Source organism: Thrips palmi, unplaced genomic scaffold (genome assembly GCF_012932325.1).
Source record: "Thrips palmi isolate BJ-2018 unplaced genomic scaffold, TpBJ-2018v1 HiC_scaffold_5, whole genome shotgun sequence".
Taxonomy (NCBI): domain Eukaryota; kingdom Metazoa; phylum Arthropoda; class Insecta; order Thysanoptera; family Thripidae; genus Thrips; species Thrips palmi.
In genome coordinates this window covers 5,227,407-5,246,348 of record NW_023144632.1, presented here as the reverse complement: position 1 = coordinate 5,246,348, position 18,942 = coordinate 5,227,407, and the positions used below count along the sequence as shown (strand labels likewise).

General features: G+C 61.1%; 3 protein-coding genes and 1 long non-coding RNA gene across 4 annotated transcripts in view; 2 read left to right on the top strand and 2 right to left on the bottom strand.

Moving 5' to 3' along the window:
• The first annotated feature begins 368 nt into the window (after nt 1–368).
• Nucleotides 369–3,974, top strand: LOC117650975 (zinc transporter 9-like). The gene is made up of 12 exons (XM_034394650.1): nt 369–643; nt 722–794; nt 1,472–1,697; nt 1,779–1,867; nt 2,009–2,123; nt 2,198–2,336; nt 2,539–2,694; nt 2,797–2,912; nt 2,987–3,196; nt 3,271–3,463; nt 3,684–3,797; nt 3,879–3,974. The coding sequence occupies exons 1-12, from the start codon at nt 635–637 to the stop codon at nt 3,921–3,923; spliced, it is 1,485 nt and encodes a 494-aa protein (XP_034250541.1). The 5' UTR covers nt 369–634; the 3' UTR covers nt 3,924–3,974.
• A 350-nt stretch (nt 3,975–4,324) lies between these two features.
• LOC117650873 lies at nt 4,325–4,932 on the bottom strand. Its single transcript, XR_004588069.1, has 2 exons — nt 4,892–4,932; nt 4,325–4,812 (listed from the first exon to the last, which is right to left on the bottom strand). It is a non-coding gene; the product is annotated as an uncharacterized LOC117650873 (long non-coding RNA).
• A 5,720-nt stretch (nt 4,933–10,652) lies between these two features.
• On the top strand, nt 10,653–13,784 carry LOC117650452 (mitochondrial amidoxime reducing component 2-like). Its single transcript, XM_034393899.1, has 8 exons — nt 10,653–11,084; nt 11,966–12,200; nt 12,274–12,459; nt 12,544–12,686; nt 12,918–12,955; nt 13,052–13,254; nt 13,338–13,412; nt 13,487–13,784. The coding sequence occupies exons 1-8, from the start codon at nt 10,829–10,831 to the stop codon at nt 13,620–13,622; spliced, it is 1,272 nt and encodes a 423-aa protein (XP_034249790.1). The 5' UTR covers nt 10,653–10,828; the 3' UTR covers nt 13,623–13,784.
• A 1,199-nt stretch (nt 13,785–14,983) lies between these two features.
• Nucleotides 14,984–18,942, bottom strand: part of LOC117650562 (cadherin-99C) — a 78,966-nt gene continuing 75,007 nt past the window's right edge. The window contains exons 16-20 of the mRNA XM_034394080.1: nt 17,006–18,771; nt 16,796–16,892; nt 16,582–16,717; nt 16,356–16,503; nt 14,984–16,270 (exon numbers count right to left, since the gene is read on the bottom strand). Coding sequence (XP_034249971.1) covers nt 16,123–16,270; nt 16,356–16,503; nt 16,582–16,717; nt 16,796–16,892; nt 17,006–18,771 — 2,295 coding nt within the window. The 3' untranslated portion in view covers nt 14,984–16,122. The remainder of the gene's footprint in view (nt 16,271–16,355; nt 16,504–16,581; nt 16,718–16,795; nt 16,893–17,005; nt 18,772–18,942) is intronic.

The window sequence follows — 18,942 nt, the reverse complement described above, 5'->3', positions numbered from 1 at the left end:
ATGAAATGACATAAAATCAACTCACCTCTTTCGTAAGTTAGCTACGAAAATACTTTTCAAAACTATGTAACGAGGAAGTTTGTTACGTAGGTTGGCGCACTTGATCGATGAGAAATTTAATATGGTGTAGAAGGAATTAGGAATATTACGGAATTTGAGAGGAGCTTAGGTGCACGATATGTGGCTGTTCGGGTCATTATCAGGTAAGAATCATTGATATCATCCGAGGCAAAGTACCCATCAGTAAGTTTCACGCGTTAACGACAAAATGAAGAGGTTATGGGTCAATAATAAGAATTTCTCATATGGCTTGAATCTTGGCGCTTTGTCCGCGTACTTTCGAAAAGCACGTCACTTGGTCGCTTCGACACTAAACCACTAAACCTCAAACCTACTCCGAACGTTGGGTGTTGCGCAGATTCCGAACCCAGTCCACGTCCGTGGAAGAAAGCATCTTTTCATGCGACTAAACTTCGGTAGAAAAACAATTTCGAAACTAAACCTGAGAATCATTTATAAAACAAAATCTCACAGGTTTAACAGGGGATATTTTTTGGCGTGCATTTCAAGACGCGCAATTAGTTCTGCGAGTTTCGAGTGTTTCCAGATGTGAAACCTGAAACGAGGCGGAGCCATGCATCCGGTAAAGACCTCGCACCACGTTACAAGTTAACCCGCGGCCAGGGAAGTAAGTCCACATCAGTCTCTTCAATGTCCTCAGGCAGCGCCGTCGGCCTCTTCAGGGACTGTGAAGCCGGCAGTTCGACCCTCGTCGCTCCGGGTTCCTTCATCGAGTGAGTCTTGCTCGGCCAAACTTGCCTGGTCCCGCAGGTCTCTCAGTCCGACTCCACGACTCGTGATCGCTGTCTGCTTCGCACTCGTGGGGCGGTCCGTGGTGATGCGAGAGAGGCGGAGATTCGAAAGCACTGTTCAGAATCCAGTCCGCTGAGCCCCTGACTGAAGTGAAATGGTTCGGCCCTGCAGATGCCGCCCGCCTGTCTTCGAGCCGCGTGCAGTTCCAACAGACGCCGCCGCCACCACGGCCAGTGGCCTCGCGACCGTCCACCACCTCCAGAGCGTCTTCCCCTCGGCCCGTGGCCTCGCGACCGTCCACCACCTCCAGAGCGTCCTCCCCGCGGCCCTCCCCGTCCTCGTCCTCTCCCGCGCCGCGTCAGTGCCATTGATGCTGGTTCACGCGTTGCACTCGCACAACGTTCAAACGATTCAAACACGACTTGCCTTCTCTAACTCTCGGGCGATTCTGCACATCAGTGCAGTCACTCGGTCCTCCTCGCATGAGTGTAAAACTCATGGAATGTTCTGTCCGAAGGAGAGTGAGAGAGACAGAGCGACGACACGCTATGTGGAATCGAACCACTGGACCAGCCACGTGGAACTCTTCTCGGCTGCCCCCAAGAGCACTCGTTCCCTCCCTCGGTCCGTCCGGAACGCCTCCGCTCTCTCTGCGCAGGGAGGCCGTCGAGGCCGGCCTCCAGCACGGCGGCTGCGAAGAAGAGGATGCGCGTGGACGTGGCCACGCCGTCCATGGAGAGGAACTTCATCACCGTGGAGCGCGCCATGGCGGACTTCCTCCTGAGCGCCGAGGACCTGGAGGGGCTCAAGAAGACCTCGCGCCGGTCGCCCTACGCCTCCGCGCCAGAGATCGAAGTGCTGTCCAGAAAAGACGTGGTGCAAAGGTGACAAGTTCCCTCTTTTCAAACAAAAATAGTTTCAAACATTGGGTTAACTCTGGTGATACGGGTTTTGTGTGGCGGCAGGGCGAACCAGAAGTGGGGCTCTCCGGAAAACCTCGGGGTGGAACTACAGAAGCGCATTCAGCACGCGTCGCGGAGTGCCTCGCGGATCGGTGGGTGATGGGCACCGATGATGGGCACTTGGTCGCTCTGTCTCCCTCGCACCCTTGCGGAACGGAACGCCCCACGAGCGCGACAGAGACAGAGAGGCGAAAGGCCAAGTGGGGAGTCGAGACGGACGCATGCGGACGCAGGGATACGGCGGCCACCTCGCCACGAGCGTCGGCGCTTGGGCGAGGATGGGGACATGGACAAGCACCCCGGGCTGTGGGGGCCCTCCGGCGTGGTGGTGGTCACCGCCATCGCCCTGTACGCGTCGAAACGCACGGCAAATCAAACACCAGGTGAGTCATTCCCCCCACTTATTCTCTTTTCTTTTTCAGAAACGGAGGTTGCTTGGTCCTCAAGTTGGTAGCATGGAAACACACCAACTCTCACACCATGTTCTCCGAATTCTTGCACTCTGTGGCTGACACGGCCAACCAGGTCGTCATAGCCATCGGCGTGCACACCTCGACCAAGGTAAAAGGCCAGTATTCTTCGCGTTCGAGTCGTGTCTTCGGGCCGGCCAGGCCAGCTGGCTCCAGCGGCGGGCCGCCTGGAGCTAGAGCCCTCTCTCTCTACCTCGAGTTACCGAGCCGGGCGCCGTGCGCCACACGCGTGCTCGGCGGGCCGGCCTACTCGCCAGGCGCTAACTGCCCGCTGCTCCCGCTGCTGCCCGCAGCGCCCCAGCATGCAGCACCCCTACGGCTTCAGCAACTCCAAGTTCGTGTCGGCGCTCGTCTCCGGCGTGGGCATCTTCTGGCTCGGCATGGGCATGTCGCTGTCGCACGGCGTGCGCGGGCTGCTGGAACCCGCCGCCTGGGAGGACCTCACCTGGGTAGCTGCTGGGGCGAGCTGGGGTTGTGGGGCGCGCACCGCCATGGCACCACCATGGCACCGCCATGGCACCGTGCCGCCGCTAACGCACCTACTGCCCTAGGCCCTGGTCGTGATGGGCGTGTCCGGCGCCATGGAGACGACGACGCTGCTGCTGGCCGTGCGCACGCTGCGCCGCGAGGCCTACAAGAGGAGCATGCCCTTCTTGGCGTTCGGTGGGTGCGCGCACCGCGGTGGGCACAGTGACGCCACATCGGCCTTCGGACGTCCCCCGTGACCGCGCGTGGTGCCAGTATGACCTCCCAGGACCCGAGCGTCAACGTGGTGCTGCTGGAGGACCTGGCCGCCGTCGTGTCCATCCTGGTGGCGTCCTTGTGCCTGCTGCTGTCGCTGCAGACGCGCTCCAACATCCCCGACGCCGTGGGGTCGCTGCTCGTCGCCGTGGTGCTGGGCGCCGTCGCCCTCTTCATGATCTTCGACAGCGCGGGCAGGCTGGTGGGCAGGTGGGCCGGTCGTCTCCCCTCCCCGCCCCCGCCGAGCGCGTTGTCGGCGCGTTACGTGATTCGTGTATGGTTAGGTCCATCCCGGCGGCGGAGCTGCAGCGCATCAACGCCGAGCTGGAGGGCGACGTGATGGTGCGCGCCATCCACGACGTCAAGGGCATCGACATGGGCGACAACATGGTGCGCTACAAGGCCGAGCTGGACTTCGACGGCCGCCAGCTGGTCCGGGCTTACCTGGACCAGGTCAACATGAACCACGTGCACGAGGTGCCCGGTAGTACACCCAATACTGGATGAAAGGAAATTATTCGAAATCCGGAAACATGACGTGATGCGAATGGGAGTGGGATAAAGGGGGATGGGCAGAACAGTTTCCCGGGCTCTCCCCCCCCCCTCTCTCCGCCGGCAGTGCGAAGCGCGACGCGCTCTGCGCTCCATCGTGGCTCCCTTTGCGGAGAGACGCCCCGGACGCCCGGTTTGTTCGCAGGCCGTCAGGAACATCCACAGTGTGGAGGAGCTGGAGGAGTTCATGCTGGACCACGGAGAGAACATCGTGGACCTGCTCGGCAGCCAAATCGACAGAATCGAACGGAAACTCAAGGTGCGGACGAGGGGACGGGCCATGAAGTCACATGCCACATGTGCACCGCCAGGACTGACGTTCTCCATGGCTTCGTTACAGGCTGCACATCCGAGCATCAGGCACTGTGACCTGGAAATATTGTGAAACAACCGAGTTCGATATGAATAAAATTTTGTTTAACGCCTCTGTGAGAAATTGCTGTCAAATTACAGTGTTTCGCAACTCAACTTGGCTTACCATGTTCGGTTGTGTTCAAAGTACATCGTTTATACGACCTCCTTTTGTCCGACCTAGACTTCTCTTGCATCGGCATTTTTGCATCCGACCTGCGGTTATTCCGAACTGTTTCGAGGAAAGATGAGAGGGAGGAGGAGAAGGAAGGGGAGGGAGGGTGTGTCACGCCAGACAGGTAAGCCACGAACAACTGAACCAACAACGAATCTACCCTAACCTTCGGTCAAACTGCTGCCGTCGAGACCTGCGGGACGCCTGGAGTCCTGTGGTCGTGGACACAATGGGGCAAGGACATCAAATGAAACTCGTCGTCATCATGCGTCTTCTTTATTCCAGTCGTTTGCTCGGCAGGCACACAGTGGCACACAGTGCAAGGAACTAGGCGGGGCTTTGGCAAGTGGGCTTTGGGGTTTTGGCAGGTGCACGATGGCGCGTCGAGTTCGTCGTGAAGAGTCGAAGCTCCGCGGACCGTGGAACCTGGAACGGCGCGCAAGGCCAAGGGCGTCCGCCTGCAGCAGGCTGCAGCACGCAGCATGGGCGTGGTGCAGCACGACGCCGCTCGACGCCGAGGCGGCCGAGGCCCTCACGGCGGAGGCAGCTAGTAGTGGCCGTAGTGGGACGCGTAGCCGAGGCCGTGGCCGAGACCGTAGCCGTGGCCGTAGCCGAGGCCGCTGTAGCCCAGCTCGTGTCTGAGCCCGTAGGCCGGGGCGGCGGCGTAGGCGATGGGGGCCGCGGCCAGGACGGGGGCCTTCACCACGGCGGGGGCGGCATAGTGCACGGGGTAGGCCGCCTTGGAGATCTGGATCACAAACGGGGATGAGATTACAGCCTTGAATGCGGCGAGGCGAGGATGTCAGGTCTGAGAAGCGAGGGCTCACCTGGTAGCTGTTTTGGTACGACGTGGCCCCGAGCGCGATGGCCGCGCGCGGGTACCCACGGCGCGGCAGTGGCCGACCGCCGAGCGGGGCCCGCTGAGCCGAGGCCGCTGTAGCCGACGCCTCCGTAGCCGAGGCCGCCGTAGTGGTCACCCACGTAGCCCGCAGGCAGCCACGAGCGTGGACAGGCCACGGCAGGACATGGCAGCCGCAGGGCAGGCGGCCAGGCAGGGCCCAGGCAGGCCCAGGCAGGCCCAGGCAGGCCCAGGCAGGCCCAGGCAGGCCCAGGCAGGCCCAGAGCCCAGCGCCCAGGCAGGCCCAGGCAGGCCCAGGCAGGCCCAGGCAGGCCCAGGCAGGCCCAGGCAGGCCCAGGCAGGCCCAGGCAGGCCCAGGCAGGCCCAGGCAGGCCCAGGCAGGCCCAGGCGGGCCCGGCAGGCCCAGGCAGGCCCAGGCAGGCCCAGGCAGGCCCAGGCAGGCCCAGGCAGGCCCAGGCAGGCCCAGGCAGGCCCAGGCAGGCCCAGGCAGCCCGGGCAGGCCCAGGCAGGCCCAGGCAGGCCCAGGCAGGCCCAGGCAGGCCCAGGCAGGCCCAGCAGGCCAGGCAGGCCCAGGCAGGCCCAGGCAGGCCCAGGCAGGCCCAGGCAGGCCCAGGCAGGCCCAGGCAGGCCCAGGCAGGCCCAGGCAGGCCCAGGGCAGGCCCAGGCAGGCCCAGGCAGGCCCAGGCAGGCCAGCAGGCCCAGGCAGGCCCCAGGCCCAGGCAGGCCAGGCAGGCCCAGCAGGCCCAGGCGCCAGGCAGGCCCAGGCAGGCCCAGCAGGCCAGGCACCCAGCAGGCCAGGCAGGCCCAGGCAGGCCCGGGCAGCCAGGCGGCCAGGCAGGCCCAGGCAGGCCCAGGCAGGCCCAGGCAGGCCCGGCAGGCCCCAGGCAGGCCCAGCCCGTCCCAAAAAACCATGGAGCACATGGGGTCCCATGGATGACTTCCCACGAGACGATGATCTTTCACCATGGAAATTTAGGAAAACACCACGAGCACTCTTACACCACGGCATGGGGCGGCATGGGGCGACAAATAATTCCGTGGTGAAAGAACCACCATGGTGTCTATCGTCATGGTGAAGCATGGCTTCCCCATGGTGGCGCTCGCACCATGGTAACGTGCTCTTGCCCGTGCGTTGAAGTCTCCAGAGATTATTCCGAATCCCTCTGCAACTTGAAAACTACTAGAGATAGAGTGACGGCGACCGCTCCATCGTGTTCAGCATCGAATTTTTACGTGGGTGAAGAGGTTAGATGAACGCCTCGTGTCTCTTCGCTTGACTTTGTGACAAGGCACTTGGCACGCCATGTGTACGAGGGATGTCATGGGACCAGTACACCATGAAAACCAGACACCATGGAATTTTCTCATGGTAAAAGGGGCCAAAAATGAGGGGTGTTTTGGACACCATGGGATTTTGCTTCCCATGCAATCCCATGATGTCCCATGCACCATGGGACCCTCCATGGTTTTTTAGGACTGGGAGGCAGGCCCAGGCAGGCCCAGGCAGGCCCAGGCAGGCCCAGGCAGGCCCAGGCAGGCCGCAGGCCCAGGCAGGCCCAGGCAGGCCCAGGCAGGCCCAGGCAGGCCCAGGCAGGCCCAGGCAGGCCCAGGCAGGCCCAGGCAGGCCCAGGCAGGCCCAGGCAGGCCCACAGGCCCAGGCAGGCCCAGGCAGGCCCAGGCAGGCCCAGGCAGGCCCAGGCAGGCCCAGGCAGGCCCAGGCAGGCCCAGGCAGGCCCAGGCAGGCCCAGGCAGGCCCCGGCAGGCCCAGGCAGGCCCAGGCAGGCCCAGGCAGGCCCCGGCAGGCCCAGGCAGGCCCAGGCAGGCCCAGGCAGGCCCAGGCAGGCCCAGGCAGGCCCAGGCAGGCCCAGGCAGGCCCAGGCAGGCCCAGGCAGGCCCAGGCAGGCCCCGGCAGGCCCAGGCAGGCCCAGGCAGGCCCAGGCAGGCCCAGGCAGGCCAGGCAGCCCCGGCAGGCCCAGGCAGGCCCAGGCAGGCCCAGGGAGGCCCAGGCAGGCCCAGGCAGGCCCAGGCAGGCCCAGGCAGGCCCAGGCAGGCCCAGGCAGGCCAGGCAGGCCCAGGCAGGCCCAGGCAGGCCCAGGCAGGCCCAGGCAGGGCCCCGGCAGGCCCAGGCAGGCCCAGGCAGGCCCAGGCAGGCCCAGGCAGGCCCAGGCAGGCCCAGGCAGGCCCAGGCAGGCCCAGGCAGGCCCAGGCAGGCCCAGGCAGGCCCCCAGGCAGGCCCAGGCAGGCCCAGGCAGGCCCAGGCAGGCCCAGGCAGGCCCAGCAGGCCCAGGCAGGCCGGCAGGCCAGGCAGGGCCCCGGCAGGCCCAGGCAGGCCCAGGCAGGCCCAGGCAGGCCCAGGCAGGCCAGGGAGGCCCAGGCAGGCCCAGGCAGGCCCAGGCAGGCCCAGGCAGGCCCAGGCAGGCCCAGGCAGGCCCAGGCAGGCCCAGGCAGGCCCAGGCAGGCCCAGGCAGGCCCAGGCAGGCCCAGGCAGGCCCAGGCAGGCCCAGGCAGGCCCAGGCAGGCCCAGGCAGGCCCAGGCAGGCCCAGGCAGGCCCAGGCAGGCCCAGGCAGGCCCAGGCAGGCCCAGGCAGGCCCAGGCAGGCCCAGGCAGGCCCCGGCAGGCCCAGGCAGGCCCAGGCAGGCCCAGGCAGGCCCAGGCAGGCCCAGGCAGGCCCAGGCAGGCCCAGGCAGGCCCAGGCAGGCCCAGGCAGGCCCAGGCAGGCCCAGGCAGGCCCAGGCAGGCCAGCAGAGGGAAGACGGGGCGGTATGTCGACACGGAATCAAGCAGCATAACGGACGGCGCGGGGCACTGCCATCTCGACGGCCGCCACCACCATGGCCACCACCGCCACGCCCCCTCGGCTGCCTCGGCCCCCCTGGCCCTCGGTGCACGCGGCATGCAGACACGCCCCCTCGTTGCACTCGGCCTTCCCTCGTCTCCAATCAAGGAATTCCGTCCACGCTGCAACGCCGCAACGCCCGACGGACCGATGATCCGGCCCAGGACTCCGGCTGCTAGAGTGCACGCCGCACAGTGGGCCAGACTCGAACCGAACGCGTGATCCCAATGGATTCTCTCCGAACGATGAATCCAGTGATGGGGTCACTCGTTCGGTTTGAGTCCTGTTTAGCTACTCTGGAGCTCAAATGCGTCTAGAGTTTTGGCCGCCTCCACCGGTCTTCTGGCCTGGCTCGTCCAGGCTAGAGACCTAGAGGCTGGTCGGACGAGACTCCCTTTCCTTCACTAAAGCCGCCACCCCGTGCGTGGGGTTGCTGACGTCGACGGCGTGCTGCTGTCGCTGCCACTCACCAGGGCGTTCATGTTGTGGTGGGTGCGGTGCGGGTGCGGCTGCCGACTGTGATCCCCTCCGAGTCGGCGCCGTCTTTTATACGAGCGCACCTCCAGGCTCCAGGCTGCAGGCTGCTGCAGGCCTCCAGGAGGGGGCCCGCGCCTTCGCGTTCCTCGGCCATTTCCAGCCGTCGCCATGGAAACGCAACGCCGAGACTCCACAGGACTCCAGGACGCCAGGCAGCGCCCGGCAGCGCGTCGGCGCCCCCACGGTGCGGAGGGGGCGGCCCTCTCGGCGGCCCTCTCGGCGGCCCTTCTCGGCGGCCCTCTCGGCGGCCCTTCTCGGCGGCCCTTCTCGGCGGCCCTCTCGGCAGCCCTAGACGGCCGTGAGCAGACCGGCACGAAGTGCGCGTAGCGCGTAGCGCGTGCGTGCATAGGGGCCAAACAAAGTCGGCGAGCCTCCGAGCCACAATGAAAATGAAGCTGCACGCCTCTTACCCGTCCACGGCCAGGCCTGGCCAAGCCGTCAGGCCAGGGCAGCACCCGAAGGGCGCAGCGCCGGCAAGGCGAGGGCCGGCAAGTCGACGGCCACGGACGGCCGCGCTCCCAAAAACGTGACGACGCGGCGCACGAAATATAGTCACGGTCACAGTGCTTCAGCGCTCTGTCTCCCTCGCACTCATGGCGCGTTCCGGAAGGGTGCGAGAGAAACAGGCAGACAGACCGTTGCTGTCCAGCAGCCGCCGCCTCGTTAGTACGCACCACCTGCGCAACAAGTGTGAACCGAACTGACCCCGACAATAGCCGACCGGTGTTGGGTGACTTCGTCCGACATGCAGTCATGCTGGGAAGCGGTTTAGTCGATTTTCCTCTTTCGATGTTGCCTCGCCTTGCCTCGCACTCGAGCTTTTTACCGATGACCCCCAAAGTGGCGGCGATGTGGCGTGGCCGTCTTGGCCTTCTTGGCCTTCTGGTCCTTCAGCGCGTTCCGAGAGCCGCGTGCTCTATTCCGCATTTGGCGGGCGGGCGGCGTTTCGTTTCGTGCGGCCATTTTGGGACCGGGCACGTGCGCGGTGACATCACACATACACGGACGTGTGTGCTGTGTGAGGGTGTGTGCGTGCGTGCGTGAGTGCACCGCGGTCCGCTTGGTCGGGCGCGCAGCGCGTACCGAGTGCTCAGTCTCGGCGTGCGAAGTGTGAATCAGTCCAAGCGGTGCCGCGCGCTCGGCTCGGCGGTAATCGGGGTGGCGTCCAGGAGTCCAGGACGGCGGCATGACTGGCCTGGGAGCACTGCGGAGCACTGGGAGTGGCGGCAGGCGACGCGTCCGTGCCGCGCCCACCGTCGCCGTCGCCGTGTCTGTGTGATCCGCATGCGGGGCGTGGGAATGTGCAGTAACGTTCCGTTCCGATGAGGCCAACCAAGCCAACCGACCTGCCGAGCTATTCCGAACTCCGTGCTTTGTCCTCGTCACTCTGTCTCCCCCCCCCCTTTTCCCGCGTTTCCCCATGACTGCGAGGAGAGATACTATCCATGAGTGCGAGAGAGAGAGAGAGAGAGAGAGAGAGAGAGAGAGAGAGAGAGAGAGAGAGAGAGAGAGAGAGAGAGAGAGAGAGAGATGCTAATCCTGCAAAAGCCCCACTAACGGATCGACGGGAGGCTTCGTACCGGAAAGTAGTTTGAAAAACAGCCGCAGATCCTTCGGGCCACATTGTCAAGAGACTGTCTGCCACACCCACCACTGCACCGCAGCGCAGTGCTTGATGGCGCTTTCGGCAGCCGGGACCGGGACGCCTTGTGTGCCTAGGCTGGCCTGGGCGCACCACGCGGCCCTCCGCCACTACACTCTGCGGCCAGGATTAGCCATTACAGCCCTGCCGGCCCTGCGATCACCCGGAAACGGCCGCGCCTGCACGCGAAGGTCCGCGCCGCGCCGTGCCGCGCCGTGCCCCAAGGTGCGACCCGTCTCCGCCTCCGTGCGCCGCGCCGCGCCACGACGCGATCCCCGCAGGCGCGGCCGCGACCTGGCAGTCAATCGCAGGTGCAGCGATACCGAAATCAGCGGCGGATGCAGGAAAAGTCAAGGACCACGGCCGCGGCGTGCAGTGCGGTGCATCCAGTGCAGTGCGCGTCCCGCACGTCCTGGCGGATGGATGGCCGTGCAGGCTGCGCGCTGCGCGCGAGAACACACAAACAGTACCTCATTTTCAGTGTATCATAAAACGGTCCAAAACTACATTTTAATGTTTGCGGGATGCTAACGACCCACTACTGAACTGCCGTTGACCGCCTCCGCTGTCACGGCGCATCGCGCTATCCTCGACGTCACCCGATAGGCCCACTACACTGGGACGTACCGCGGGGCCGTGGGGGCGCGGGGGCGGGGCAGGGGGACCGGTTCGCGACTAGTGCCTCCGCGCCGCCGCGCATTGAGCCTCTGGCTAGGCGTCTGTTTGGTCGCCTCTGGCAGCCTCTACAGTCTTCATCGGCAAAGAGTCGACCGGCAAAGAGTCGACTTCATGTGACGGTCCCCGCTTACGCGGCGGGGGCGAGCTCGAGCCACAATAGTTTTATGGCCCTCCCGAGCTCGGAGCACTACCGGAGCTTTTGTCTACCACCATGTGCTGTTTGGTTTTCGTGTCGGCAAAGAGTCGAAATCCGGTCCCGACCCGTCGACTCTTTGCCGATGAAGACTGTAGTCGCCTCGGCGTCTCTTGCGGCGACAGCCTTCACGGCCTTGCGCGCGGCGGCCCGGCCGGCCAGTCAAGCAGGCAGCAGCAGCTAGTTGAGAGCGGAGGACGGTCCAGTGGACTCCCAACGCAGCAGCGCGCCGAGAAGCGAGCGTCGAAAATGATTTCTTCTGATAACGTGTCGGGTAAGGACTTTGGTTTGTTTGTTTGTTCGTTCGTTCGTTTGTTTTGATGACTTCGACAGACCGCCAGCAACACGGTCAATACCGTTAATACAGTATCCAGAATATCCAGAATGGTTAAAGTGCTTTTTTAGTATCGCTGAAAGGTCATTCACGCTGTAGCCATGTGTGGTGCATGGAAACCGAGGACTCGCGAAGGCCGAGATTAGACAAGGCTGTCGTGTGTGTGTCTCGCGCGCGCGCGCGCGTGTGTGTGTATGTGTGATATCCTAGCCGATGCACTGCACATGCCCCATATGCGTGTTTCGTGATGTAATATACCGACAAGCACATTTCATTTGAAACGTGTCGTTCGGGCCGGGCGTCTGTTTCAGTGGCGGATCCAGAGTCAGCCCAAGGGGGGGGGGCAAAGTAGCACTTTTTGCCTACTTACAGGGGCAAATTGGTGCTTTTTGCCTACCTTTCAGGCGGCTATCTAGGGGTCAAGGGGGGGGGGGCAATTGTCCTTTGCCCCCCCCCCGGATCCGCGCTTGGTCTGTTTGGGTGCCGTCTCGGACTGAGCCCACGCTTGCCCACGGCATCAGCGTTCCTCGACCCGGGGCCCGGGGTCGCCATGTCACTGATGTGAGAAAGGAGTGGGCGTTAAATGAGATAACGATTGGCCGTCTATGCGTTGGAGTACAGACGCGGTACAGACTGAACGACCAAGTCCTGTCTCCCGCACGGTCTGGTTAGACTTTCCAAACGCGTGGCTTGGCGTGGCTTGGCGTGGCGACGAGGGAGGAGCTGGGTCCACCCCAGAATGCCAGTTGAGCCCGTCAAAGCCACAGTAGACAGGCCAACGCTCGACGACTTGGTTGACGATGGTGTTGTTGTTCCGGCAGGCCGCACCATGGTGGTGGCGGCCGTGGCTGCCGCGGGCGCCGCGGTGCTGGGGGTGGTGGTGGCGCGCAAGCTGCTCGAGGACAAGCGGGACAAGTGCCCCGCGGAGTCGGCCTGGCGGCGCGTCGGCACGGTCACCACCCTCCACGTGTTCCCCCTCAAGTCGGGCAGGCCCGTCGAGACCGACAAGCTGGTGGCCGGAGAGGCCGGGCCCACCCTGGGTATTCTCCGGGACAGGTTTGGCGTCCAGGTAAGTTGGGCACGAAGTGGTCGAGCCCGGGCAGTGGGTGACGAACGCCTTGTTCTGCAGGTCTTTCGTGGCGGTTGATCGCACTGGCCGCGCCGTCACTGGTCGCACACACCCCGGCCTGCTGACCGTGTCCATCTCGCCCGCGACGGGCAAGGAGGGCGCCGTGGAGCTGCGCAGCACGCTGGTGGACAAGCCCCTCATCCTGGACATCTCACAGCTCAAGGCGCTCAAGGGCCGGAAAATCGCGTAAGTGGTTTGCTTGCTGCGCCGGCATTGCCAGCACTGCGGCGGGGAACACAATGTGGACGGAGTGGTGGCGCTCTGTGGCAGGGTGTGGAAGTGCACCGTGTCCGGGGTGGACTGCGGCGACGAGGCCGCGGACTTCATCCGCAAGGCCGCCGTGACCTCGGCGCACCCCGAGGGCTCCGCCGCCGCCGAGCTGCGCCTGGCCTTCTTCCCCTGGAAGGGCACTGACCGCAGCTAGTGTTCCGGATTGGGTGGGCGGTCAAAACCCGATGATTCCAGAGCGACTCTAGAACTCGGCCGGTGAATGCAGTGCCGCCAACAGACACTGTCAGCAGGCTAGCGTAGGACCTGAGCTAGCCCGTCGGCAGTGCCTACGGGCGGCACTGCATTCACCGGCCGAGTTCTAGAGTCGCTCTGGAGTCATCGGGTTTTGACCGCCCACCCAATCCGGAACACTAACCGCAGCGGCCCCATCAAGAGGTCGCGCGGCGTCTTCGTAAGTACCCACCCGCTGGGGCTCGAACCTCAAACCCGGGTCCGCGGTCTCGCCTGTAAGTCGCTGGCGCTCGCTGACGCCGATCTGGTGTTGCAGGGCATCTTCACGGACGAGACGTCGTACCACCTGATCGTCCGCTCGTCCGTCGACGCGCTCAACGAGAAGCTCGAGGTCCCCGTCAGGACGCTCAACTTCCGCCCCAACTTTGTGGTGGAAGGACCGGCCGCCTTCGACGAAGACGCTTGGCAGTACGTGCGCATCGGCCAGGTTGTCTTCAAGATGATCCATGCCTGCGGCAGGTGAGCCTCGCCCCGCGCGCCTCGCGCACTCCTCGTCCTCCAGCTCGACATGGATTGCTTGCTGACGCCCCCTCCCTCCACAGGTGCATGCTGACCACCGTTGATCCGGACACCGGCATTAAGTCGCCCACCACGGAGCCGCTGACCACCCTCAGGAAGTAAGTCCATCCCGCCCGACCTCGCCCCTGCCGAAGGTTGTTGCTGACGACGACGGTGAACACGTTTGCTGCAGGTTCCGCCACCCCACCCCCGAGCAGAGGGCGCTGATGCCGCCCAGCGACGGCCACGCGCCCGTCATGGGGATCATGCTGGGCGTCGTGAAGCAGGGCGAGATCTTCCTCAACGACGCCGTCTACGCGTACCCCTGAGCACCTTGCCTCCCTGCACCTGCGCGCATCTAGTTCTAAGATCATCTTCCCTGTAAATTAAGTATTGTTTATGGTTGTATTTTCGTGCCGCCCAGTGCGATTACGCTGGAAGGTGGCAAACTGCCATCGGGAGAGTGGGTTAAAATAAATTGTCATCAGTGACCGGTGTTCTGGAACTCATTCGCCTCGCGGGGTGCATCCACGACCACTCCAGGGCCTGTCCAGCGGTCCAGTGCGCCAGCTGCAGTCTACAGCCTTTGAATAGAGTACTCCAAAGAAGCTCTGGCCCGGAAGAAGAAGAACAAAAACGGAAGTAAGAAATTGCAGTATCTATGAGAAATATACGCTGCGCATGAGCATCCGCAGCGTATATTTCTCATAGAAACTGCTATTTCTTACTTCCGTTTTTGTTCTTCTTCTTCCGGGCCAGAGCTTCTTTGGAGTACTCTATTGTAACGCGACGTCCTCGATCTAGCAGAGGATCAGTTCTGTTCTAGCCTATCATGTTCATGTTCATCATCGCGGGTGGCGAGTGCCAGCCTCGCACTGCTGTGCTGGCTGCACGGCGCACGGCGGATGGGCGGCCAGCGCGGCGCGTGGCGGCCGAGTGTATGCACAAGGTGGGGCAGGCGAGCTAGTGGGCCGGACGGCCATTAGCACGGTGGGGCAGGCCGTGAGGCAGGCCGAACGGATGCAGCATGCTGATTCCGAGCAGTGCTTTTGTCGCTCTGTCTCTCTCGCACTCACGGGGCGTGCCGCAGGCGTGCGGGAGAGATGGAACGGAATCGGCCTGCAGGGCAGTAAAGCCAAGGCCGGCCCGCGGTAATGAAGATGAGGATCATCACGTCGAGGAGGAAGGGGGAGGGGGGGGGGAGAGATTGACTGTTCGCCCCTCCCCGCGGTGTTGGGTGAAAACGACAGCAGCCGACACCGCTGAAGACAACGCGCCAGCGGTCGGTGCGCCGTGAAGCACGCAGCCCACAGTGCAGTGGCGAGCGTTGGGTTGCCGACTCGCGCCTGGCCTGCCCCGCGCAATCCAAACGCGGCTATGTACGCGCGGTGCGACGTGCGACAAGGTGCTCAACCAGCACAGATGTTTTCTGTTTACTTGTCTGCCACTAATTTGAAAGGTCATAGGGGGCCGTGAGCCAATCCACGTGCGCTTTCTGTGACCTATCTCTGCTTGGTGTCTTTAAAAAAACAAGCATTCGCCAAGGTCGTGCTTTTTGCAGCAAAGAAAAGATACTCTTGTTTTGTCAATTCATTTTAATTTAAGAAAACAACGGGACAATTCAACAAATATGTCATTTTTTTTCTATTGTAGTGGTAAAAAAAATACAATTATCTCATAAAACATTAAATAGAAATTCATTGCTTTTAATCTTATGTACAAAATCACTGCACTTAATTAGGTCTATCATTATGTACAATTGTATGTATAACTTACAAATTTATAACAAATCACTAACACACATTCACACAGTTAAGAATGTTTGCAGATAAACAGACTAAAAATTTACAACATATTTAGTTTTATACATTCTTACTTTGACAATTGAGCAGTGGGCTAAAAGACATAATGTGTCAAAACATACTAACTTTCTGGTACATGCAGCTTATTGTCCATTGAAAAATAATTTTGCACAACCAGTAATACAAACCTTCATACTCGCTCTGCAGTCTTATGCTTATTCTGCTTCAATTTTAATTTTGAAAAAAGTATTATGTAGAAACCATATGAAATACGATATGGTCTTTAGATTGAGCATCATGGTCAAATGGTAAGAAACAAATATTTTTCTTTAAAAATATTGGTACCAAACGTCCTGGAATATCACAACATCAGCATAATGACACCAGCTGAATGACACTTGCGATTCAGTTCTTAAGCTATTAAGTACACATGTTCATTTGGCTTCATAAGTGTAGACACATCTAAAATTTAAGCAATTTCATAATCCGGAATGGTTTCATAAGGATCAAAGTTCTTGCATGAAGTCCAGGATGAAAGTGGGGATAGGTAAGGATAAGAGAGTTTTGGAATATTTCAAAATAAATGTCATCTAACAAAGACACCTGAATAAATTTTCTTCTCAGAAAGATTTTTAGGCAAAATAAATAAATAAACCTTTTAAGGGCTAAGGCTCTCCAAGTTAAACCTAAATCATACCTGATTATACCGCTCACTTTGAACTTCCATCATTGATAGCAGGACGGATGGATTGGCACTACTTTTCACAAACTCAGAATAAAGTCAACTCTCAACACATATGTCACATAAATCTTATCAAAACTAAAAAATAGTTATGATAATATTAATAATTAGCTTATTATAAACAATGAATGACTAAGAGGAGATATCTCCATGCATCAGTATTCATGGCCATCGAGTGACAGCCAAAGCAACATTTTGATTTTCCGCATTATTGCATGAAATGGGGGAAAAATTGTCTACAAAAATCTAAAGCAAGATCTTTTTCTGGCACCATATTTCGCTTCTCTAAAGCTCAGTGGTTGTTTCAATACTGTTGCAGTCATTAATGTATGTGAAGCCCCCTAGATGGGAATAGTCTTTCTTCTCACAAAACAGTACATTTTCATTGGTGGCACTTGCATTAAGGTGGCCTACATTATTTTCTTCTTGTGATCTGAAAAGTAAATGGAAGCAGTGGTGATGGAACCATTTTTGAACTAGATGAGGAAAAAACGAGAAAAGTGAGATGCTGAACAAACCTGTCGTAATGATGATTGTTGCTGGGTGGGTCGTGACCAGTTAAGTTATTGGGCTTCATCTCTCGCCTTCGCAGTGTTTCGACTCCACCTACTATACTGGAAGCTCGCGCTGTCGTAGCTGCATCTGAGCTGACTGGACTTTGCTGGCCTGCAGTGATGGAAACAATTCATAAATGTTCTCCTGACTGTGGCCATGCATTAAGATATAAAATATGACAAAACGTACCTATACTGTCAGCATGATTTTCTTTTGTAATATAGCTTACATTGTCCATACTAAAAGCATGATTTTTTTGACTAAAGTCTAGCTGCAGGTCATTATAGCTGTCATTATCATCAAGAGGTACACTCATCTGCAGAACCTGATGATATTAAATGTAAAGATTAATACATACTCCATAGCACGGTTTAAAATAAATTAGTATTCACAGCGTTCTTGCCTGAGTCTCGTATTCCTTCAAGTTCGGTTCCACAAAAACTGGGTCATATCTTGGCACCACATACATCCTCTGCATTCTCTCCTTGTACGCCTTGTACCTGAAAACCGGGCAATTGTGAGCCAAAAGCTATTCAACTGCACTATCGTCAAAGTTGCGTAGAATATTTGCCTCATGGGAGACATGCTCGCTCGCGGTGCTCGCAGTACGCACCTGGACCAAGACACGCATATGTAGACGATGCCCACGACGCCCAGTACCAGGATGACGCAGGCGATGACGATGAGCGCGTAGGGGAAGACCTCCCACGACACGGCCACGGCCGTCTTGGCCCTCGCCACCACGTAGGGCTCGTGGATGGCGGTGGCCGTGGCCTGCAGGTTGGCCGACACGTCCAGCGTGATGTTGGACACGGCCTGCTTCTCCAGCACGGACCGCTGCACGCGCGTGCTGTTGCGCTCCAGGATGCGGCCCGTCACGGGGTCCACGGCGTAGAACCACACGTCCGTGCCGCTCGAGTCCGTCTGCAGCGTGGCGTTGTCGGCCAGGTAGTGGCGCGCCGTCAGCCTGTCCACGCCCACCACGAGCCCGGAGTGCTGCTCCAGGATGGCGACGAGCCGCTGCGCCTCGCCCTGCACCCGCTCCGGCCGCACGTCCTGCAGCACCAGCACCAGCAGGTTGCTGGGCGTCACGATGTTGACGATGACCTGCGCTCGGGCCGCGTTCGAGCCGCCGACCCCGCCCGGGTTGTCGCGCGCCTCGACGGCCAGGCGGAAGGGCAGCCGCTGCGGCGGCACCTCCTCCAGGGAGCGCTTCGTCTTGAGCACGCCCGTGTCCGCGTCCAGCGCGAAGAAGTCGCTGTCGCTGCCGCCGTCGCTGGCCACGTCGTTGTCCGTGTCGGTGGCCGCCGCGTCCACCAAGGCGTACTGCACGCGGCCAAAGCGGCCACCGTCGCCGTCCTCCGCCTTGACCTGCAGCACCGACGTGCCGATCTGCGCGTCCTGCGGCACGGCGCCGAAGTAGCGACCCGTGGCCGCCTCCAGCCCGCTCGCCGGGAACACGAAGGTGGGCACGTTGTCGTTGAGGTCCTCGACTTGCACCTTGATGCGAGTCGTGGCCTGGGCGGGGTTCACCAGCCCCGGCAGCGTGTCCAGCTGCACCGTCAGCAGGTACTGGGCGCGCTGCTCGCTGTCCAGCGGCGCCGCGCCGCTCACCCGCAGCTCGCAGTTGCGCTCCTCCGTCACGTTCACATAGAAGAGTCCTCCGTCGTTGCCGCTGACGATGCTGCAGTGCAGTGGCGCGGGCGCGGTGCGATGCGCCTTGCTGTTGACGATGGTGAGGGTCTTGACGAGCGTGCCGGCCGTGGCGTTCTCGGGGACCTCGACGGTGTACGCGTCCTCCGCGAAGCCCAGCCCCGTCTCCGGCGCCACGGTGGCGGTGTGGCGCACGAACACGGGCACGGACATGACGGACGACAGCTGCGGCTCACCCAGGTCGTAGGCCTTGACGTCCACCTGGTAGCTCTGGTCCGCCTCCTTGCGCAGGTCGTCGCGCACGCTCAGCACGCCCGAGTCCGAGTCCACGGTGAAGTACTTGCTGGCCTTGCCGCGGCCGATCAGCTCGTAGCGCACCTTGTTGCCCGGGGCCGTGCCGTCCGAGTCCGTGGCCGTGAGCGTGGTCACGCGCGTGCCGATGCTCACGTCGTCCTCGAGCGTGACGGGCCGCGCCACGGCCGTGAACACTGGCGGGATGTCGTTGCGGTCGTCCACGTTGACCACGACGCGGGTCGTGGCCCCGGCGCCGCTGCCCGGGTTCTCCTGCGTGCCCACCACCAGGATGTACTGGCTCTCGCGCTCGTAGTCCAGGCCCCGCGTCGTGCGGATCACGCCCGTCTTGGCGTCGATGGCGAACAGGTCCGTGGGGCCCTGGCGGATCACGTACGTGACGCGCTTCACGGTGTCCGGGTCCTCCGCACGCACCTGCAGACAGCAAGCGGCGAGTGTCATCGGCGGCTCGGAGACAGGTGTTACAGTGTAAGTACGGGCAGAGCAGGACGACCAATTGTGGCCTAGCCCGTAGTGGTAATGGTAATGGGCGCCTGCAGCGTAGGCAGTCCCGTTGCGCACGGGTGCACGCTGGGCCGCCGGACT